General features: G+C 43.5%; 1 protein-coding gene across 2 annotated transcripts; it reads right to left on the minus strand.

Moving 5' to 3' along the window:
* Positions 1–17573: 17573 nt before the first annotated feature.
* On the minus strand, positions 17574–21645 carry LOC110342183 (C-C motif chemokine 6). Of its 2 annotated transcripts, XM_021231104.2 has the most exons (5): positions 21436–21645; positions 19289–19354; positions 18680–18788; positions 18234–18362; positions 17574–18126 (listed from the first exon to the last, which is right to left on the minus strand). In XM_021231104.2, the coding sequence occupies exons 1-4, from the start codon at positions 21506–21508 to the stop codon at positions 18272–18274; spliced, it is 339 nt and encodes a 112-aa protein (XP_021086763.1). In that variant the 5' UTR covers positions 21509–21645; the 3' UTR covers positions 17574–18126; positions 18234–18271. The 2 variants fall into 2 exon arrangements, with proteins under 2 accessions (XP_021086763.1, XP_021086764.1); XM_021231105.2 differs by lacking the exon at positions 19289–19354.
* Positions 21646–23398: the final 1753 nt, after the last annotated feature.

Below are 23398 nucleotides of genomic sequence, written 5' to 3' on the forward strand. Positions count from 1 at the left end.
TGTGTGTGAATGCTGGGGATCAAACCAAGAGCTTCATGTATTACAGGCAAGAATTTGCATTGAACTACAACTTCTGCCCTAAATACTTATTTTTAAAAGAGGAAGGAATAGGATTGAAGGCTTCTAGGTAAGATGATAGAACTAGGCTTGTGTGAACAAGTGGAGGATTATAGTTAGTGAAACAGAGAGAGGGATCGTGACTACTGTGCCACCAGTCAAGCTACTTCTGTCATGCTACACTACCAAATATTTCTTCATAACATCAATGAGCTTTTCTTCATTACTTCAGTAGGAACCTACTGCTGTAGCCACAGTGGTCATAATCACTTGAGATATATCTGGCTAAATGCCAGCATAGACACCCTCTAACTTTGTACTTCTCTACCTAATGACCTACAAAAGATACCATTGTATGCATCATAAGGACATTTTCATCTCAAAGGGATTCTTGGTGTCCACTGTTGCTAGGGACTGCCCCCTCGCAGCCTCTACTGACACTTCAGCCACTGCTTCTGCAAAAGGCGCTGGAAGTGCATCCACTGCTATCCCTGCCTTAGTTGCAGAAGCCTTTTCCAGACCAAAGCAGGATCGTGTCAGTGACCTGCCTGTGAATCACCACCAGTCACCTCCTGAAGGCACAGCTCTGGGAATCTTGGCATAAAGCCTCCACTGCTAAACACCAGATGTAGTCTGTGGGGGTGCAGACTCAAGCAGGGTAAGCCCTGAGAACAGGGCTGTGAACAGGTACCTGGGCACGGTTGTGCACATCTTAAATTCCAGCATTTGGGAGACAGGCAGGTGGATCTCTGTGAGTTCAAGGCCGTCTTGGTCTATATAGCAAGAAGTTCCAGGACAGGTAGGGATACACAATGAGATATTGTCTCAAAACAAGCAAACAAATAAACAAACAATAGCAACACAGCAAAATAGAAAATGAGAGTAAGAGACTTGAGCGTAAATCTGCCAGTCAGAGAACTTCCCTCTCTTCAAGTTCAGGCTATTGTAGGGGAGTGCAGCGCTCTTCCTCCACATAGAAAGGCACAGCTGAGTAGGTCTGGTCTACCACATCCCTTTTAAGCCCTGCTTGTGGAAATTCATGCTCTTAGTCATAGGTATCCTGAGGGGATAAAGAAACCCAGGCCAGGAAACTCTAGTTGGAAGAAGTCTGTATTTACAGAATGAATGAAATAAGGAAGTGGCTTCAGGATATAATAATATAATTTAAAAAAGAGACAGAAAAGGAGTCACCAGGGAGACGTCATGTAGCTGTGGAGGAAAGAGGAGACCCAGGCTTCACCAGTAAGCCAATACCATGTGGAGACACACAGATTAATAGAAATGGGTTAATAATTAAGATAGCTAACCAATAAGAAGCCTAAGTCAAAGACCAAACAGTTTATAGTTAATATAAGCCTCTGTGTGTTTATTTGGGACAGAAGGGACAGAAATTTCCATCAGCAAACTGGAAACAATTCTGGAGATGAAAAATTCAATAATTCAAAAAGCTCACCAGAAAGCTTTGCTGACAGACAAGATCATATAGAGGGCAAGAGAGCAAAAGTAGAGGAATGGATTAGTAAGTCACTATTAATGATACTTTTTTAAATGTAAGAATGGAGCACTGAGATCTTTGGACACCATAGAAAAGAATAAATCTATGAATTATGGGCACCCGAGGAGAAGAATTCCATGCCAGAGGCATAGAAAACATTTTCAGTAAAACTGTAAAAGAAAATTTCCAAAATTCTTGGTAACCAACTAGGGAGAAGCCTGTCCAGGTACAAGAGACAAACAAACACTAAGTAGAGAGCAGAGAAAAGAAACCCCACATCATATCACAGTCAAAACACAAGAGAGAATTGATATGGAAGCACAAAGACCCTAGCTAGCAAAAAGCATAACGCTGGGGTGATTGCTATATGAAACTCTACAGTAGAGCAATAAAAAACAACTCAGTACTGGCACAAAAACAGACAAGCAGATCAATGAACTAGAATAGAAGACCCAGATAATAAGTCCACAGAACTACAGATGACATGCTAGTTATGTATAATGCCAAAAATACACACTGGAAAGAAGACAGTGTCTTCAACAAATGGTACCTGGAAAACTGATCACTGCACATAGAAGAATGAAACTAGGTCCTTATCTCCATGTACAAAAATCAACTCCAAATGGTTCAAAGATTTTAATGTAGACACGAGACTGTAGTAGAGGAAATATGGGATACACTTTAAGATATAGGGATAGGTAAGGACTTTCTAATTAGGACTCTAGTTGCTCAGGGAATAAAGCCAGTTATTGACAAATGGGACTTCATGAAAACCCTGGCTTTAATCACTAACATTGCATACACACATGTGGTAGCACATGCCTGTCATCCCAGCACTAGGAAGGTGGAAGTAGGAGGCTTAGGAGTTCAAGATTATTTCGCCTTTCTGTGCCTTGACTTCCCTCTTCCTGCCATGCCAGTTGGTTTGCCCTGTTCCTGTTCCTGGTGATTCTTTCACTGATGGCAGAACCAGTGTTTCCAAGCTTTCATTGTGGACTAGGGATCAGTGGCTTTCCAGGACACTTCCGGTCTTCTAGTACCAGATTTAGACTACTGAGGCACTGGCCTTGTGGACTGAGTAACAAGCAGTTGTCACCAAGAGAGAGACAGCTATCATGGGGCTACTCTGTCTGTCACCAACTTCAAGGAGTAACTTCTGGGCTCTCAGCATCTCAGATGTATTTAGCTATTGTTACTGCTCCTCCCTACCACCACAAGGGTTCTCTATGTAGCCTTGGCTGACCTGGAACTCTTGATATAGAGTAGGTTGGCCTCAGACACAAAGATCTACCTGCCTCTACCTCCTGAGTGCTGGGATTAAAGGTGTGTGCCACTACACCCAGCTTCATTGTTACTATTTTAAAGCTCACTTAACAACTTCACACGCACGCGCGCGCGCGCACACACACACACACACACACACACACACACACACACACACACACACCCTCAAGGATAAGGATTTGGTCCCTCCAAATTCCAAAATTGTCTAAAAGTATATTTTAGAAGGAATAAAAAAGTCAATTGGTTTCGGAATTTGGCCCTTGTATGAGATGCTAGACTACAACTAGAGGTGTCTGCAGTATTGAGAGGTCTGAATGTAGACTTTTAAATTCTTCCAATTCGTTCTTCAAAGTTAAACAAACTGCTGGGAGTTCGAAGTTCTACAAAGATTATTCTTTGTGTCAGCTGTAGTTCTCTTTGTTGCAAAGCAGTAGAAACTGATGCTGGTTGATTTAAGCAAAAAGAAGCAAATTCAAAGAACAGGATTGTCAGGAAGACTTGGGAGAGGCATAGAAATCTATAAAGATCAGTTCCATGATCTGCTCCAGCTGGTGTGAATGCTGCTCCCCCTGCTGGGCACTGCAATTAGTGGTGCTGGTCCTGGGGTGTGTGAGCTGCCTGGTCTGGAAGTATCATCAGTGTCACAGAGCAAGTTCTCCTCCTCCTCCTCCTCCTCCTCCTCCTCCTCCTCCTCCTCCTCCTCCTCCTCCTCCTCCTCCTCCTCCTCCTCCTCCTCCTCCTCCTCCTCCTCTTCCTCCTCTCCCTTCCGTCCCTCTCTCCCTCCCTCCGTGCCTCCCTCCCTCCCTCCGTGCCTCCCTTCCTCCCTCCGTGCCTCCCTCCGTGCCTCCCTCCCTCCCTCCGTGCCTCCCTCCCTCCATGCCTCCCTCCGTGCCTCCCTCCGTGCCTCCCTCCGTGCCTCCCTCCGTGCCTCCGTGCCTCCATGCCTCCCTCCCTCCCTCCCTCCATTTCCCTCTCTTTCTGTTTTCCAAGACAGGGTTTCTTTGTAGCTTTGGAATCCATTCTGGATATCACTTTATAGACCAGGCTGGCCTCAAGCTCACAGAGATCCGCCTGTCTCTGCCTCCCGATTAAAGGCATGGGCCTCCACTACGGCTCAAAAGTCCTTTCTTTTTGTTTTTGTTTTTCTTTTTAATTTTAAATAGCTTGCTTCACATGTCAATCCCAGTTCCCTCTCCCTCCCCTCCTCCTGCACCACCCACCATCCCCTCCAGCCTCCCACCCTATCGCCACTTCCTTCCACATAGGGGATATCTAGAGTCTGTCATTTCACTCAGGGCAGGGTCCAGGCACTCCCCCTAAGAGTCCAGGCTGAGAGAGCATCCCTCTTTGTGTTATGGACACACGAAGTCCGTTTGTATGCCAGGGATAAATACTGATCCACTGCCCAGGCCTCCTCACTGACTCTCACACTCAGGGGGTCTGGGTCAGTCCCATGCTGGCCTCCCAGCTGTGGGTCTGGGGTTCAAGAGCTCTCCCCTGTTCAGATCAGCTGTCTCTGCTGGTTTTGCCAGCCCATTCTTTGCCAATTTGCTCATCACTCCTCTCTCTCTGTCACTGGGTTCCTTGGGTTCAGTTCAGTATTTAACTGTGGGTGTTTGCCTCTCCTTCCATCAGTCACTGGATGAAGGCTCCAGGATGGTTATAGACATCAAGTTTATTATCAGAAATGGGCATTCAAGGTGGTCTCTCCACTATTGCTTAGCTTGCCAGTTGGTGTCATCCCTTTAGATCACTAGAGGTCTCACTGGTGCCTGATGTGTATTCGATCCTATGATTCCCTCTCCCCCCTATTCTACCCCCCACTCAAACTTCCTGTTCCCTCATGACCTACTCTCTCTTCCTCTTCTCCCCCTCTCTTCTTCCCAGCTCCCATTGCCCCCACCCCTCACCGTGTTCCCAATCTGTTCAGAAGATCTTGCCTCATTCCTCTTCTCTGGGGTACCATACATATCTCTCTTAGGTTCTTTCCTGTTTCCCAGACTCTCTGTCAGTAGAAGTGCAGACTGGCACTATCCTGATCCATGTCTAAAATCCATATATGAGTGAGTACATACCATGTTTGTCTTTTTGTGACTGGGTTACCACACTCAGGATCGTTTCTTCTAGTGCCATCCATTTACCTGCGAATTTCAAGATTCCATTGTTTTTTTTTTCTGCTGAGTAATACTCCATTGTGTAAATGTACCACATTTTCTCTATCCACTCTTCAGTTGAAGGGCATCTAGATTGCTTCCAGGTTCTGGCTATTACAAATAATGCTGCTATGAACATAGTGGAGCAGATGTCCTTGTTGTATGAATTTGCATCTTTTGGATATATGCTTAAGAGTGGAATTGCTGGGTCTTATGGTAGATTGATTCCCATTTTCCTGAGGAATCTCCATACTGATTTCCAAAGTGGCTATACAAGTTGGCACTCCCACCAGCAGTGGAGGAGTGTTCCCCTCTCTCCACATCCTCTCCAGCATAAATTGTCTTCAGTGTTTTTGATTTTAGCCATTCTGACAGGAGTAAGATGGTATCTCAAAGTTGTTTTGATTTGCATTTCCTTGATGGCTAAGGATGTTGAGCACTTTCTCTTGGCCATTTTAGCCTCCTCTATTGAGAATTCTCTATTTGGTTCTGTACCCCACCTTTTAATTGGATCCTTTGGTGTTTTGGAGACTTGCTTCTTGAGTTATTTGTAAATTTTGGAGATTAGCCCTCTGTCAGATGTGGGGTTAGTGAATATCTTTTCCCATTCTGTGGACTGCCTTTTTGTCTTGTTGACTGTGTCCTTTGCCTTACAGAAGCTTCTTAGTTTCAGGAGGTCCCATTTGTTAATTGTCAATCTCAGTGTCTGTGCCACTGGTGTTAAGTTCAGGAAGTGGTCTCCTGTACCAACTCGTTGAAGAGTATCTCCCACTTTCTCTTCTAAAAGTTTCAGTGTGGCTGGATTTATGTTGAGATCTTTGATCCATTTGGACTTAAGTTTTGTACAAGGCGATAGACATGGATCTATCTGCAGTCTTCTGCATGCCAATACCCAGTTATGCCAGCACCATTTGTTGAAGATGCTTTCTTTTTTCCATTGTACAATTTTAGCTTCCTTGTCAAAAAGCAAGTATTCATAGGTGTGTGGGTTAAAATCAGGATTTTCAATTTGGTTCCATTGGTCTATCTGTCTATTTTTGTGCCAATACCAAGCTGTTTTCAGGACTATAGCTCTATAATAGAGCTTAAAGTCAGGTATGGTGATGCCTCCTGAAGTTCCTTTGTTGTATAGGGTTGTTTTGGCTATCCTGGGCCTTTTGTTTTTCCATATAAAGTTGATTATTGTTCTTTCAAGGTCTGTGAAGAATTGTGCTGGAATTTTGATAGGGATTGCATTGAATCTGTAGACTGCTTTTGGCAAGATTGACATTTTTTATTATGTTGATCCTACCAATCCAAGAGCATGGGAGATCTTTCCATTTTCTGGTATCCTCTTTGATTTCTTTCTTTAAAGACTTAAAGTTCTTGATATACAGGTCTTTCACTTCCTTGGTTAACATTATCCCCAGATATTTGATGCTATTTATGGCTATTGTAAAGGGTGATGTTTCTCTGATTTCTTTCTCAGCCACTTCATCATCTGTATATAATAGGGCCACTGATTTTTTTGAGTTTACCTTGTATCCTGCCACATTGCTGAAGGTGTTTATTAGCTCTAGGAGTTCCCTTGCGGAGTTTTTCAGGTCACTTATGTAAACTATTATATCATCTGCAAATAGTGAAAGCTTGACTTCTTTTCCTATTTGTATCCTCTTGAATCTCCTTTTGTTGTCTTATTGCTGTAGGTAGAACTTCAAGTACAATTTTGAAGAGATATGGAGAGGGTGGACAGCCTTGTCTTGTTCCTGATTTTAGAGGAATTGCATTGAGTTTCTCTCCATTTAGTTTGATGTTGGCTGTTGGTTTACTGTATATTGCTTTTATTATGTCCAGGTATGTTCCTGTTATTCCTGATCTCTCTAGGACCTTTATCATGAAGGGGTGCTGGATTTTGTCAAAGGTTTTTTCAGCATCTAGTGAGATGATCATGTGGTTTTTCTTTCGCAGATTGTTAATATGGTGGATTACATTGATAGATTTTCTAATGTTGAGCCATCCCTGCATTCCTGGGATGAAGCCTACTTGATCACGGTGGATGATTTTTCTGATGTGTTCTTGAATCCGATTTGCTAGTATTTTATTGAGTATTTTTGCATCGATGTTCATGAGGGACATTGGTCTATAGTTCTCTTAGTTGTGTCTTTGTGTGGCTTGGGTATCAAGGTAATTGTAGCCTCATAAAAAGAGTTTGGCAGTGAGCCTCCTGCTTCTATTGTGTGGAATACTTTGAGGAGTATTGGAATTAGCTCTTTGAATTTCTGGTAGAATTCTGCACTGAAGCCATCTGGGTCTGGGATTTTTTTTTGTTTGGGAGACTTTTTATGACTGCTTCTATTTCATTAAAGGTTATAGGTCTGTTTAGATTGTTTATCTGTTCTTGATTTAGTTTTGGCAAGTGATGTCTATCCAGGAAATTGTACATTTCCTTTAAATTTTCGAATTTTGTGGAATAAAGATTTTCAAAGTATGCCCTGATGATTCTCTGGATTTCCTCAGTGTCCGTTGTTATGTCCCTTTTTCATTTCTGATTTTGTTAATTAGCATGCTCTCTCTCTGTCTTTGGTCTGTTTTGTTGATTTTCTCAAAGAACCAACTCTTTGTTTCATTGATTCTTCTCAATGTTTTCCTGGTTTCAGCCCTCAATTTGATTATTTCCTGGCATCTGCTCCTCCTGGGTGAGTTTGCTTCTTTTTGTTCTAGAGCATTCTGCTGTGCTATCAATTCTCTAGTGTGACTGTTCTGCAGTTTCTTCATGTGGGCACTTTGTGCTATGAACTTTCCTCTCAGCACTGATTTCAGAGTGTCCCATAAGTTTGGGTATGTTGTGTCTTCATTCTCACTGAATTCCAGGAAGTCTTTGATTTCTTTTTTTATTCCTTCCTTTACCCAGGGATGGTGCAATTGTGCATTGTTCAATTTCTATGAGTTTGTAGGGTTTTTGTGATTTGTGTTATTGTTGAATTCTAATTTTAATGCATGGTGGTCTGATAAGATACAGGGGTTATTCCAATTTTTTTTGTATCTGTGGAGATTTGCTATGTTTCCTATTATGTGGTCAATTTTAGAGAAGGTTCCATGTGGTGCCAAGAAGAAGGTATATCCCTTTGTGTTTGGGTGGAATGTTCTATAGATGTCTGTTAAACCCAGTTGGGTCATAACTTCTATTAGTTCTTTTGTTTCTTTGTCAAGTTTCTGTCTGGAGGTCCTGTCTAGAGGTGAGAGTGGAGTGTTGAAGTCTCCTACTACTAGTGTGTGAGATTTTATGTGCGATTTGAGCTTTAGTAATGTTTCTTTCATGAATATGGGTGCCTTTGTATTTGGGGCATAGATGTTCAAAATTAAGACTTCATCTTGATGGACTTTTGTTGGGGACTGCTAGAACCTTGAACAAAATGGAGTCTGTCAACCGTTTCTTGGCCTTCTGCCTACGTGACTGCGAGCACACATGCCCTTGAGACAAAGGAAAAGGCTAACCATAAAAGTTAAATTTACACAGGGCAGCCCACCCGCCTAGCCAGGGGGAAGTACCCTTACAGAGCAATTGTCTTTGTTAACAAGATTATAGTGTTCTGCTGTACACTCCCTACCCCTCCCTAATTCCTGCACCTGACTTACGCTGACAAGCATTTGTGAAATGCAACTAATGACTGATGGAAAATTACAGCTTTGTCATTACCGTATTTGGTGTATATTTGAATTGAGACTTGATTGACATGCTTGTACCACCCCCTGAGGTCCTTCCTCTATAAGTTCCAGCGCGCCCCAAAAATAAAGGCTCTTGATCAGCGAACGTTGTCTTGAGCCTGATTCCATTAACTTCTTGAAGTTCACTTTCCAGATCGGATCTGCTCGTGAAGGCCCACCAAATTAGTAGCCACCCTCATCACCTCACCCCCGCGGGTCGGGGGTCCCTTCCCGCGGGTCGCAACTGGCGCCCAACGTGGGACACGAGTTACAGACCACCGATCGGACGGCAAAGGCGCGACGAGTCCGGAGCCCACTCATAAGGCGTCAGGTAAGCCCCATCCGGGTGGCGCAGAGTAGGGTTAGTCTAATAACCTAGGTTAACACTGCCGTCCCATCCATCCCGCGAAAATGGGGACTAATATCAGCAAAGAAGCTAGATTTATTAAAGGAATTCAGAAAGAATTAAGAGATAGATGCATTGAGGTTAAAAAAATAAGGAAGCCAGATTTATTAAAGGAATTCAGGAAGAATTAAGAGATAGAAACATTGAGGTTAAGAAAAAAGATTTACTTAAGTTTTTGCTTTTTGTACATGAAGTTTGTCCCTGATTTGTCATTACCTGTCCAAAAATAGTTTGCAGTACTTGGGAACAAGTCGGGGCCGGATTAACTAATTATTTCAAAACCAAAGGCTCTGAAAGCGATAAAAAGATTATGCAGCAGTATTGGGATCTCTTAAAAAGTATCATTGTTAACGTGGAGGAAAGCCCCCGAAATGAACAAATTCTTAAAGATGCCCAACAACATCTAGAGGTCGCTTCCCGAGGGTGTCTTCCTGCCAGCTCCAGGGCAAGTTCTGTCGCTAATCTTTCTAAAGATTGTTCCTCTTCCTCTGCTAACTCTGACTTTGATAAGTTTCCTCCTTCTCCTTCTGATCAACCTACCTCATTTGCCCCTAAAGTTCGCTCTCTAGCCACCGGTATCTACCCTTCCCTACGGGCTGTCGCCTCTGCTCCTCCTGAGGAACCTCTCGATCCTGGGGACGCTCAGGAACTAGAGGAAGAGGCTGCCGCCTACCTTCGGGCGAGAGGTCTCTCTGGCCACGAGACCTCCTGCCTACGATCTTTCCTAGCTCCCTGATCTTCCTCAACCTTTTGCTCCCAAATACTCCTCCACTGTTGAATCTCTTGCTTCCTCTCTCTCGTTCAAACTCTCAACGACAAGTTTTCACAGCTCCTCTCCTTGGTATCACCTAAACTCCACTTCCCTCTTTTTGACCCTGAAGGGTAGGGAGCTGAACCGCCTCTCCCTGCTAGACCTCTAGACCTCTTCCTGCGGCACAGGGGTGACCATGCACTAGACAGGCGGCTCGAGCCGAAGAAGCGGCTCGCCAAAATCCCGATCCCGATGATAGAGCGGGCCTTGGCTATAGCCCACCTGCTCAAAATTTTCAGTGGTTACTACCTCCCCTGTACCCCCCCCCCCGCCCCGGCAGATAAAATCACCTGGATAAATGATGATCCTGTCTGGGTAGGACAATAGCCTCTAGTCAAAGAAAAATTAGAAGCAGCCCAGCAGCTTGTGCAGGAGCAATTCAATGCTGGCCATATAGAACTCTCCATATCTCCTTGGAATACCCCTATTTTCGTTATCAAAAAGAAATCAGGTTTGTGGATGCTTTATTTTTGGAAGCCACAGATGTAGTTTTTCTGGATGAATTGTTTTTCTTATAGATGCATCATTGTGGTATGCTTTTGTATTGATCTGCAGGGTGATTTGAATTTTATTTTTACAAGCAGTTTTTCAATCAAATTCTATATTTGATACAATGTGTTAAAGGTAGATCAGCCTAGAGTCACGCAGCTAACAGCTGGGACCCCTGAGTGTCTAGGAGTCCTTAGAGGCTAGGTGGCCTCTCTTGGTAGTCCCTGTGGTGGTAGCGCTGGCTGGTCACAGGAACGAACCTTCAGGGCCCTCAGCATGACCCTGAACTCTTGGATTGTTACAAGGATTTTTCATGGGCATTTTGCTACACAGGCAGTGGACAATCCCAGTAGTCCCAGGCATGCCATAAGCAACCTTTCTGTGACCTCTCCCTAACTCATTTTTCACACCTATGAAAAAAGGAATGTGCCCTGAGTAGATGTTACACTCCCTTGGTGTTTTTATATGCCTCATTTACAAATGCAAACATTTTGTTTATGTTTTAAACCCTTCCCCAAAGTAACCGTGCTGGCTGGCTCACCATAGACAGTACACGTGTAGCTCTGTCGTGGGCATCCTGTGACAGGCATGCTGATCCTGTAAATTGCACTGATCTTGTGACAGTTTTCCTTATCACATCCAGCAATGAATCTGCTGTACTCATTTAAAGTGATTGTAAACAGACTCACAGTGGCAGGTGTGATGTGGATCTGGGACATTGCCTTGCTTCTACGATCCCAACACATTTCAGTATTATATGCTAGAGTGTGCGGACTAGACTCTGCTCTCTCGAGCACTGTGGAATGGCCTCGTCTGACTTTTCAACAAAAAGTTTTCCACCTCTGAACAGCATGCTCTTTAAGACCTAAAGAGAAGGCTTGAATGTAAACGTATTAGTTAGGAGTCTTTGTGGCACTTTTGGTCTGTTTAGTTTTCTTGTGATCAGCCAGACCCCCAAAAGTATGTCATTCTAGTTCCATGTGGCCTTTGTCAGCTTGGACAGCATCTAAATGGCCCAGCTAGTGTTACCAGGCCATCGCTGCATTTCTTTAGCCAGTCCTAAACTTAAAGCTGTGAGGTCACTGCTGTGTCACACTGTCGTTTATGATACATCCATGGGTGGCAGGGGCACCTGAATGCTTGTGACCCTGCTGGGTTCTAAGTCCATGCTCTATTCAGCCCCACACAAACTGTCTGTGGTCAGGGTACCCAGTGTCTGAAACTAAAGGAGCTTTTACACTCAAACCGCTGTGTATGTGTATGTATGTGTGTGTGTGTGTGTGTGTGTGTGTGTGGTCAGTGCCATTACAGATCCTTCACTTTATGTCTTTGGATTTGTTCTGCCATTTTATTGTCTCTCAAGTTGAATGTATCAGCTTAGCCAAATCACTACAGAAGGTGGTTTCTAAAAACCTTTCAGACAGATGCATAAAAGCTACCTCTGACTTCTCTTTGGTTTGTGTTTGATCAGTCTAATTCTTTACAGTTAGCACAAGCTCATAGATTACATCACCTTAATGCACAAACACTTAGGCTACAATATTCCATCACTCTTGAACAGGCTCGAGAGATAGTTAAATCGTGCAAAGCTTGCCTTTCCCTTTTGCCTGAGCCTCATACAGGAGTCAACCCCCGTGGTCTTGTGCCTGGTGAGCTTTGGCAAATGGATGTTACTCATTATTCTGCCCTTGGCAATCTTAAATATATTCATGTTACAGTGGATACCTTTAGTGGCTTTGTTTGTGCCTTTCTCCAAACAGGAGAGGCCGCCAAAGATGTTATTACCCATATTTTACATTGTTTTACTATTATTCCTGTCCCTATCGCCATTAAAACTGACAATGGCCCAGGGTACATTAGTTCTAAATTTAAGGATTTTTGTAAACCCACAAAACAGGAATTCCCCTTAATCCTCAAGGACAGGGAGCCATAGAGCGAGCTAATCAGACCTTGAAAAATATGCTCTTTAAGCTTTCTTCCGAAAGTTAAACCCTGTACGCTCGCAAAGGCAAGCATCGCCTACTTTTAAATCATGTACTTTTTGTGCTCAACTTTCTCTCTCTGGACAACAATGGCCGATCTGCTGCTGATCTGCTCTGGCACCCTTCCACCCGTGAAAACTTTCGACAGGTTCTCTGGAAGGATGTGCACACGGGCCAATGGCTCGGTCCTCACCCAGTCCTTATCTGGGGAAAAGAACATGCTTGCGTTCATAACACCAACAATGGAGGAACGCGCTGGTCAAGCTTTATAACCCTCCCAGGGAAAGAGCCCCTGAGGAATCTCCTGTTTTCTCTTTCAGATGCTGTTGATAACAAAACTCCCAGTGAAGATAACACCACATCGCCTGCTACTTCTTCCATTTCTCCTTTTGAATTTTAGTTTCCCTCCTTACATCCCCTGGCCAGACAGCTTAATTCTGGCCCACCACCACTTAATCCCCTTTGTTTACGCAGTTGGTACAACCTTTTCCATATCCAGTTTACGGCTGCAGGAAAAAGGTTCCTCTGGGAAGGTTCCCGAGGCGCTTACTGGGGTCTACGCCTATATGTTTCTGGCACGGACCCAGGCCTCACCTTTTCCATTAGACTTTTGAAAGAAATCCCTTCCTTTCGCCCTATTGCTGTTGGCCCCAATCCTTTTTTATACCCCTCTGGTGGTGGCTCATTCCTACCCAAGGCTGCCGCCCCTCGCCCTCTTCCTAATCTCCATTCTCCAGCTCCCGCTGCCACCACCACTGTTTATCAACCCACCATGCCCGCCTGTCCAGTCTCCACCGCGGACCTCATCCTTCAGATGGTCAACGCCTCGGCCCAGGCACTCTCCAACACCACCTATGAGCGCTGCTGGATTTGCTATTCGCCCATCCCTCCATTCTACGAAGGTATTGCAGCCTTCGGCTCACCCATCTACACCAACGACACCAATCTGCTTCTCTGGGGCACGCAGCCACAACCACGTGGCATGACCTTAGGACAGGTCGTGGGATCTGGACTCTGCCTTTTGGGACCATGTATGCTTCCCCCCACCCCGCTGTTAGAAGCATGTACTCAAACCATGCAAGTTGCTGCTCATGCTTCCTTCCTTATTGCCCCCCAACCTCACCTTTTTTGCTTGCTCCACAGGGTTATCCCTGCATATTATTGTAGATGTTTTTCTTGCGCACAAGGACTACTGTGTCCTTGTTGTACTCGTGCCCAAATTGACTGTTTGCCCTGAATCTGATTTATTGCCCCAAAGTGATCCAACTGTAACTCTCTCTCGCCAAAAAAGAGAGCCGGTCACCGCCCTCACATTAGTCATATTGGTTGGTCTGGGTGCAGCAGGAGCTGGCACAGGAATTTACTCCCTAATCCACACAAAGGACTCTGTTAATGCTCTAACCCGCACTGTTATTAGAGACGTAGATGAGCTAAAAAGAGGTTTAGATTACTTAGAACAGACTGTTGGTTCCTTAGCTGAAGTGGTACAACAAAACTGCCGAGGTCTCGACCTCGCCTTTTTGCGGGAGGGGGGAGTTTGTGCCACCCTTAAAGAGGAATGTTGCTTTTTCAAAGACAAATCAGGATTAGTTAGAGATAGTATCAGAAGAGTTGAACAGAGTCTGGAAGAAACAAAAAGAAATTTGGATCAAAGTGAATCTTGGTACAAAAATTGGTTCTCTACCTCCCCCTGGCTATCGACTTTGCTGCCTAGTTTGTTAGGACCCTTTATTGGCTTCATGTTACTTATTTCCTTTGGTCCTTGGGCATTTCGTCACCTTACTGGTTTTGTTAAAAATCAGGTTGATGAGGCTACCAAAAATTCAGTTCAGGTTCACTATCAGCAGCTTTCTCAACAAGACCCCGAAGAACCTGAGGCTGTAGACAAACCTACATTCCAACCTTTGAGCTTTCAGGAGTTTGAGTACCTGGCCAACTGCCCGCGTTCACTCTGCTCCAGGCTGTGGAGATGCTTAAGACGGGGATAGCTTGGTGCCAGAATCTGGGAGCAAACATGGCTCTCTAAACATTGCCGGCAAAAACTTAATTCGTATCCTCTCTCGCCATGTCCAGAACTGGAAGCCCACCAGGTAACCTAAGACAGGCACTTCACCCAATTGCTCTCTTCTTTTACTATATAGAAAAGGGGGAGACTTTTCCTTTGATGAATATGAAATGTCCTTCTTCGTCTCTTTTGATTGATTTTAATTTGAAGTCTAGTTTGTTAGATATTAGGATTGCTACACCCACTTTTTTCTTGGGTCCATTTGATTGGAAAATCTTTTCCCAACCCTTAACTCTGAGGTAACATCTGTCTTTGACGTTGAGATGTGTTTCTTGTATGCAGCAGAAGGATGGGTTCTGTCTTCGTATCCATTCTGCTAGTCTGTGTCTTTTTATAGGCAAGTTGAGACCATTGACATTGAGGGATATTAGTGACCATTGATTGATGATTCTTGTTTGTGCTTGATTTATTGGTAGTGGAGTTATTGTGTGTAGGTTCTCCTTCCTTTTTCTTTTGGTGTTTGGTAAAGTGGGATTATCTATTGCCTGTGACTTTGTGAGTGTAGTTATCTTCGTTGAGTCTAGGTTTTCCTTCCAACATTTCTGTAGAGTTGGATTCATGGATAAGTATTGTTTAAATTTGGCTTTGTCATGGAATATTTTGTTTTCTCCATCTATGGTAATTGAAAGCTTTGCTGGCTATAGTAGTCTGGGCTGGCATCCTTGTTTTCTTAGCGTTTGTAGGACATCTGTCTAGGATCTTCTGGCTTTCAGAGTTTCCATTGACAAGTCAGGTGTAATTTGGATAGGTCTGCCTTTATATGTTACTTGGCCTTTTTCTTTAGCTGTTCTTAGTATTTTCTCTTTATTCTGTAGGTTTGATGTTTTGATTATTATATGGCGAGGTGACTTCTTTTTCTGGTCCAGCCTATTTGGTGTTCTGTAAGATTCTTGTATTTTCATAGGCATATCCTTCTTTAGGTGAGGGAAGTTTTCTTCTATGATTTTGTTGAATATGTTTTCTGTACCTTTGAGCTGTATTTCTTCGCCTTCTTCTATACCTATTATTCTCAGGTTTGGCTTCTTCATGGTGTCCCATATTTTCTGGATATTTTGTGTTAGGGATTTGTTGGTTTTGAGATTTTCTTTGGTTGACGACTGTATATCCTCTAATGAATCTTCAACACCTGAGATTCTCTCTTCTATCTCTTGTTTTCTATTGGTGATACTTGCATCTGTAGTTACTGATCGTTTATCCAGCTTTTCTATTTCCAGAATCCCCTCGTTCTGTGTTTTCTTTATTGTTTCTATTTCAGCTTTCAATCCTTCAACTGTTTGAGTTGTTTCCTTCATTTGTTTGGTTGTTTTTTCTTGGTACTCTTTAGATTCTTTGACAGATTTCTTTATTTCTTGAAAAATTTCCCCCCATTTCATGGATTTTCTTGTTTGTTTTTTCTTCTATTTCTTTAGGGGATTTCCTCATTTCCTCTTTGAGGGTCTCTATCATCTTCATAAAATAATTTTTAAGGTCTGTCTCCTCTGCTTCATCTGTATAGTGCCTTTCAGGTCTTGCTGGTATTGGTTCTCTAGATTCTGGTGGAGTCATGTTGGTCTTTCTTTTGCTGAGTGAGCTCTTATTCTGTCTTCTTCCCATCTCTTCTTCTAGTGGGTGCAGGTGGGGTCTTTCCATTTCCACTGGTCTCCTTCTTTCCTGAAGCTGAAGCTGGGGACACTGACACTGAAGCTGAAGCTGTGCTTGCTGGAGGTTGGGGCCTGGAAGGGCTGATGCCTTTCCTGTGTGGGCGGGTCTTCTGGTTGCCAGCAGTGGGGCCAGGAAGATTGAGGGGTTGGGTGTTGGGCAGGGGATGGAGAGTGGCCCCACGGAGACCCAAGCTCATCTGAAGCTGGGGTTGCTGGAGGTTAGGGCCTGGAAGGGCGGGGTCTGTCTTTTAAAAAAACAGTCCGTTCTTTTTGTATTTGTCTGTAACACTGGTGCCAGGCTTGAAGTGCTAAAAGGGAATATAAGCATGACCAGCTGGGGAGTTGAATGTTCCTAGCCTGCATCCCATGGGCACAAGGGACAGTGTTTGCCTTTGTCATCCTGTACAGAAGGAAGAAGTTCAAGGGTATACTCTTGCAAAATGAAAACTGAGCCCATGGGAGAGACCCTGTGGGCTTCCTATCATAGGGAATGAACTCTGGCATGAGGTTTTCCAGTATGATAGGCTTTTGTTTTTGGCAGGCATAGCATAATTCCTCTGAATTAAATGGAAAGTTAGGAGGTCCTGGAAGAACTTTCCCTGAGAATGAAGTACTTACCATGAAGTCCATGGTGTGACTGGAAACATGGAATAATAGTAAAACAAAACCCAGCATTCTCTGTTGGTCAGTAGAAAAAATTATGGAGAAGTAAAAAATCTAAATGGGATTCTTGATGAATCAAGTAGGTGTAGCAGCATCTGGCTCTGCCAGTGATTATGTGTTAGTGGCCACCCCTTTGGACGTGGCTTCAGGTGCGGACTTGACCAGGAGGTAGAGAAGCGTGGGGTGGGCCCTCTCTCTTGGGTCACAGATTGCACAGGCATCAAACTTTAACAGTGTGACATAAGCAAATGAGGACTAAGAAAAAGCTGTTTTCTGAGATCATAAAGCGATTCATCCCGAACTTGCAGGGATGGCTCAGCAAACATGAATCAATAAATACAATCCACTGCATAAATGGATTTAATTACAAAACCACACAGCCATCTCAGGAGATGCAGAAAAGGCCTGTGACAAAATCCAACAGCTCTTCATGATTAAAGGCCTGAACAATAGAAACAGTGATGAAGGGATTATCATTTACAGAGTCCTGGTAATAAAAATAGCATGTTGCTAGTGTAAAACTGATCAATTGACTAGCATTTAGGACCTCATCAAACAAGGATTACCTTCAAAGGTTTTTAGATACGTTTAGTGGTTTGCTCAGTAGTGGGTAATATACATCTTTGATATGATGTCTAAATCATAATTAGCTGTGTTCTTAGAAATTTAAAAATCATACCATGATGTCTTTTGTTTTGAAGAAAATATACAAAGTTATGTGATTTCCCCCTGTTTTCGACCCCCTACTGGAGATTCAAGTAGAGTGAGTGAGATACCTCCTGCTCAACAGCCCAATTTCAGCCCATAGTCTTATGAAAATGGAAAAAAAAGAGACAAACAGGTCTGTGGTTGCATGGATGATCTTTATTAGGGGGCTTCCTGATCTAGGGCCAGTGGGAAGATCAACTGGGTCCCCACAAAGACAGGGTTGTGTATGGGCTCAGACAGAATTGATTTCATTCTTGTTGAATGTACCTGGCTTGCCTTAAGCTGACATCAGAACCAGACACATTCCCAAACCCACAGACCACTCTCAAGGTTCATCCATGCAGGAAAACCCAAGAGTTATTCTGAGGCAATCATGATGGTTCCAGATCAAGATGGCACTAGTCACATGAAGCTGAATTCATAAAAATACTATTAATTAAGGGGCAAATAAGGCATCAGATCCCCTGAAATTAGAACTGCAGATAGTTTGCACTGCAATGTGAATGGGAATTGAACCCCGGTCCCCCGGAAGAGCAGCCAGTGTTCTTAACTGCTGAGTCATCCCTCCAGACGTTATTTGTAGTCACTGAGGTCAACTTCAGGCCTTTCACACACTTCTCAGTTTTCAGATCACTGGGGTTGGCTTGGCACAGACAAGTTCCCCCTCTGTTTCAAAGTTAGCTGTGTTGCTGTAAACCGGAACAGAAAAACATTTTGTGTATTAATAAAAACAAATGCTTAGAGCCTCCTAGGTGGTCAATGGGGAAGATTGAAGAAAGTGGCTGCCAGTACATGCCTTCCTTCTCAAGCAAGTTATGATTTGCAGATCTGTGATCACGAGCTTTGCTTTAGGCTTTTTATGCACTTCTGAACCTTCAGATCACTGGGGTTGGCACAGATCTGGTTCCTCTTCTTGGTGACAAAGCTGAAGTAAAAGGAGAAGAAAGATTACAAACAGAGGTCTCTAGTAAACAGGGAAGGGGAGCCCCATCCTCTGGACCCTCCGATTTTCCACTCAACAATCTGTTCTTTGCAGGAGGTAGCTCAAGCCATTTCCTCTCTAAGGCCCTCTCTAGGTCTATGAGATTTCCTAATGACTCTTGGAGTGATCTGGTCACCCTGAAGTATCCTCCCCATCACTTGGCAGGATCCAAGGATGGGACTTTCCTGGATACTTATTAAGTCCTTTAATGTCCTAGAGACTCTTTCACTCCCAATACAGTGAGTGAATTTTATACTTACATGATGCCTGGCTTGATACAAGTACCACTGGTGTAGAAATAATATACAATATTTGAACACTTGATCCATGAGGTATAGGAGAAGCAGCAGTCCAAAGGCTCTGCAAAGCCTGTAGAGGGAGAAAGGGTCACTCAAAGGCCAAGTCTTTGCTCTCAAGAGTGCTCTGTGTGTGTGCGTGAGCGGGGGTGGTGGTGGTGGGGGCGGTGTACCAGAGTAGGTGAGAAGGCTCAAAACTCAGGAGATGCTTTCTCCTCCCCCTGCACTTATTGTTATCTCCTTTCACACCCTCTAATGGGCCCAAGGTGGATCATAGCAGGGCTGGGAGCATGTCCATAGAAGGGAAGCCATGCCCAGTTGCCTATAGGCAACTTCTGCCCCAAGTGGGCAGACTCAGTGCTTAGAGAAGGGAATACTGGAGGGAATACTCATGACCCATCCTGATCTTCCTGGGAATGTTGCTGGAATTTCCTTAACATCCCTGGTGATTTCTCAGAGCATCCTCAGCCACCCTCATGACCCTGTTCGGTTCTGTCATCAGGGAGGATGATGTTCTGGCACCATCTGCAACCATCTGGTGCTTCTCAATATAAGCTGTAATGTAATATTTACCCAGGGGAAGCACTAGAGGTTCATCAAGTCCTTGCTTTGCCTTCAGGGCTTCTTCTGTATCCGATGCTGGAAGAAACAGTGCAGAGAGCGGTGTCAGCATCTCCACTCACCACACCCATTCTCACCTAGGCAGACAGGCCCCGATGCTGGACCGCCATCACACACTTAGGTTCTAAGGTCTGTCTAGGCCCATTAGTCCCTTTTGGTGACATGAGATTTTTCTGGGGTCATTTGAAAACATTCTTCTGACTCCGAAGTACTACAAGTGAAATACAAATGTAATATGGTGACATCAATGACGTATCTACATATGGGAGTACATTCACAGCTTTTGTTACATTTCTGGAATCTTTAGGGATTTGGAAGCTGCACATTTTTCCTCATCTCCTCTGGGGACACAAAGTCCTTTGCAGTGAAATTAGGCTCCTAATAGTCTGAGTTTATATAAATGTCTGATGAAGGCATGCTCTGAAGAAATCATCAGGGATGTCATTTGATATCCAGCAACATAAAACTTTTTCCATATATTTTTATTTAATTTTTTATGCATGTCACTTTCAGTTCCCAAACATATAAGTTTTTAAAACACAGAATAATCCTGCATCTCTAAACATATCTAAGCCCAAAGATTGTTGCTAAAGGACTTGGAATTTGCATTGTGCTAAGAAAGGGCAACTAGCCCTTTATATCATGTCTTCAATAGTTGCATTCAAACAATATGTAGTAAGATGTGTGGCTACTTTCTTTTTAAACATGCTTGATGTGATGTGGGTGGGCTTCCAAAGTAAATCTTAACAGGTATTGCCATTTCTTAAGTGCATCACTACTAATTCACCTCTTCGTTTGATCCTTTACTACTTGTGTAGTCTTAAGCTATTAAAGGCTTCTCTGTCTCAGTTTTCTCATTTGCAAAAAGGAGCATGACCATAATAATATACAATATGCAGAATTGCTCCCCCTACCAAGAATGGTGAATTTCCATGTGTCCAGCCCCTCAGGGATGCTGGAGGAGGAAGGAATCAGCTTCTGTAAGGCAGAAAACAATAGCTACCTGGCAATAGGGAGTGCTAAGTGCATTCTTGTGAGATAAATAGAATGGCTAGGTGACTCTATTGTTTTCTGCATCTTAGTATTCTGACTGCTTAAGATCGGGACAGCAGGGAGAGGTTAACTGCTTCTGAACAAAGGGTTCAAACCCACTCATGTTGAGCCCATCACTGCCTTCGTCTCCCTCTCAAAGGCCATGCTGGCTTTCCCCTTGCCCTTGCTCTTCTTACAGCTAGGTCCTAGGCAGTTAGAGACCATCATATATTCAAAGTCTGCTAGACTAGGAAGTCTCAGCTGTGCCCTACCCTGTGCCCTGCCTCTTTCCCTGTATCCCCAGCCAGAAACCAGTACCGTACCTCTATTTCTATTGCTTATACTTCCTGACCCAAGTCCAGTATTCTCCTTGGCTCTGTGGGGTATGATGTATGATGTACCTCTCCTCTTTGGAAAAGTTAAAGAATATATTCTTTTATTTTACAGGATCTGTGTTGAGTCCTAGTCACTTCCATAAACCAAAATACCATGCTTCAAATGAGACAGTGACCTTGGTGAGCCATTTGCTTGCTGGTCCCAATGCCTTAAAAAGGATGGTTTTATACTAACTGATGTTGATCAGTTATAGCATCACAGAACTCTTGTTTATTTTCACAAATTTACAGTTTAATTACAGTTCATTTGAGCTAGTTAAAACATTGGCTAAGATTATCTTAAGCCATCAAATAATTCTAGCTATGGAAAAGGAAAATTATCATTTCTCCAAATGGAAGCAAGTCATCGGTGGATCCACAGCAATGGCTCTCAACCTCTTTAATGCAGTTCCTCAGTGGGTGGTGACCACCAACTGTAAAGTTATTTTCAACCTTACTTCATAACTACAATTTTGCTACTGTTATGAATTGTAAGTGTCTGATATGCAGAATATCCGATATGGGCCTGTAGGTTGAGACCCACTGATCCAGAGTCCGCAGACTGAGGCAGGCCTGTACTTGTGTACTGTTAAGTAAATGCCATTGCTCTGTCTGGGGTAGAGATTATTCTCAGCAATCAATGCTGCCCTTCTGGGGTCTTCTCTCCCGACTTCCAGTTACCCTGGGACTCACCACATACAATCCCAGCCTGGAATCCAAGAGCAGCTGCAAGAATGAAGAAGAAGACAGTAGTGCAAGGCTTCATCCTTTCTGTAGGCAGACCCAACTGGCCTTCAGACTGCTCGCTGTCCCCTGCCCTGCCTTGCTGTTTATAAAAGTAAGAGAACCAGGAAGTCCCAGGTTACAGCTCATAATGCTGTTCTTTGACTACATAATACTCAACATGCTAGTTCTAAAAGAAGGAACGAGGCTCGGAGCACAATGGGAAGTAGAGGGCAAAGGTGACATGGGGCTTTCCAAACTGCTGCAGTCCATTCAGTTAGATAGAGTAGATATTTCCAAAAGGATTCCTCCTCCCAGGAGATTCATCCAGCCCTTTAGCACTGACCACGGGTGTGTGTGTGGTGGGGGAGGAGTAGGGGATGCTTCCAATGAGGGCTTAACTCGGTCCATTTCCAGTGGACCGAGACATACAGACTATAGATGTAAATTTATGTCTTACTAGAGATGTTAGCTTCTTCTTTCATTATTTTCCTTTAATTCTTTAAAGATTTGTTTTATTTTGCATTCATGAGTGTTTTGCTTGTATGTATTGTGTGTGTGTACTACATACACATGCAGTGCCCATGGAGGTCAGAGGAGGACATTAGATCCCCTGGAACTGGAGTTGCAGATGCTTGTGAGCCACCGTGTGTGTGCTGAGAACTGAACCTGGGTTTTCTGCAGGAGCAGCAAGTGCTCTTAACCACTGAGCTGACTCTTTAGCCCTTTGTGTATGTTTAATACCCTTTAACTTAAGAGGGAAAATCTCTTTAGAGCATCTATCAGGAGAAACATCTGAGGCTACGTGTGGTGGTGGTCACCTTTTTTTAGCACTTGGGAGCCAGAGGCAGAGCTGTCTCTGATAGTTTGAGGCCAGCCTGGTCTGTCTACGTAGTGAGCTATTTAATCTCCATGAGTTCATCAATGTTTGCTGTTTATTTGTAGTTTTATTCTGATTCAGTGAAATAAAATAGGAAGAGAGGTCTAGAGAGAAAGCTCATCGTTGCTTTTTGCTTTTGTGTGTGACTTGATGTTTATCTCTTGCTGCTTTTTACACTTTTTTGTTGTGAATAGTGATTTAATTACAATATGACAAGATGAAGTTTTTTTTCCAGGTCTTGTGTATTTGGTGTTAAAATGCCTCTTCTATCTGAATAGATGATTCTTTGCCTAGTGCGGGGAAAATTTCTGCTAGGATTTCATTGGAGATGTTTTCTATGCATTTGGCAAGGTATCCTTCACCCCTTTTACAGCTGTGATTCTTAGATTTTTTATCTTCTCTCAGTGTTCTGAATAGCTCAAAAGTCCAACTCAGGCCTTTTCTTTAATTCATCTTTGTCCTTGCCATGTGCTAGTCCCTGTTCCTTACCTTCAAGCCCAGATAGCTATCCTTCCATTAGCTGATTCTACTGGTGAGGTTTTCTGTAGAACTTTTAATTTGCCTCGTTATAGTTTGGACTTCCAGTAGTTCACTATGGGTTTTCTTCAATGTTTCTATATCTGTATTGAATTCCTTTTTATTTTCATGTATCATGCTCCTTATTTAATTCAGATGTTTGTATTCTCTTGATAGCCCCATTTTAAATATGCATAGAGATGGGGGAGGACCAGTTGAGCTGTAGACTCTTATATTTCCTATGAGTTATGCCAGTATTGAGTCTGTACTGGGCACGTGTGTGACATCCTGTATTGTACCTGTACTGGGCAGGTGTGTGACATTCATCTGCACTGTCTTTTGCTTTCACAGTTCCCATTCTTTGCAGAGTAGAGGTTCTATGGGCCTCATAGGTTTTCTTCTGTGATTGGGCAGATTCTCTCATCCTCCTAAGACTTGCCAGAATGTAACCCTAGGGCAGTTTATGTTTTATCTGGAGGGTGTTTTCTAAATATGTTGGGAGTGTGGGAGGAAACCACAGCACTGAGGTTGGTTTAA

This window comes from Mesocricetus auratus, unplaced genomic scaffold (genome assembly GCF_017639785.1).
Source record: "Mesocricetus auratus isolate SY011 unplaced genomic scaffold, BCM_Maur_2.0 Super-Scaffold_100007, whole genome shotgun sequence".
NCBI classification, from domain to species: domain Eukaryota; kingdom Metazoa; phylum Chordata; class Mammalia; order Rodentia; family Cricetidae; genus Mesocricetus; species Mesocricetus auratus.

Coding starts and splice junctions, on each gene's coding strand:
- LOC110342183 (XM_021231104.2), bottom strand. CDS start 21,508: ATGAAGCCTTGCACTACTGTCTTCTTCTTCATTCTTGCAGCTGCTCTT. Junction 19,355..21,435: donor CCAGGCTGGGATTGTATGTG/GTGAGTCCCAGG, acceptor TGTTTCTTCCAG/CATCGGATACAGAAGAAGCC. Junction 18,363..18,679: donor TGTATCAAGCCAGGCATCAT/GTAAGTATAAAA, acceptor CTTTTACTTCAG/CTTTGTCACCAAGAAGAGGA.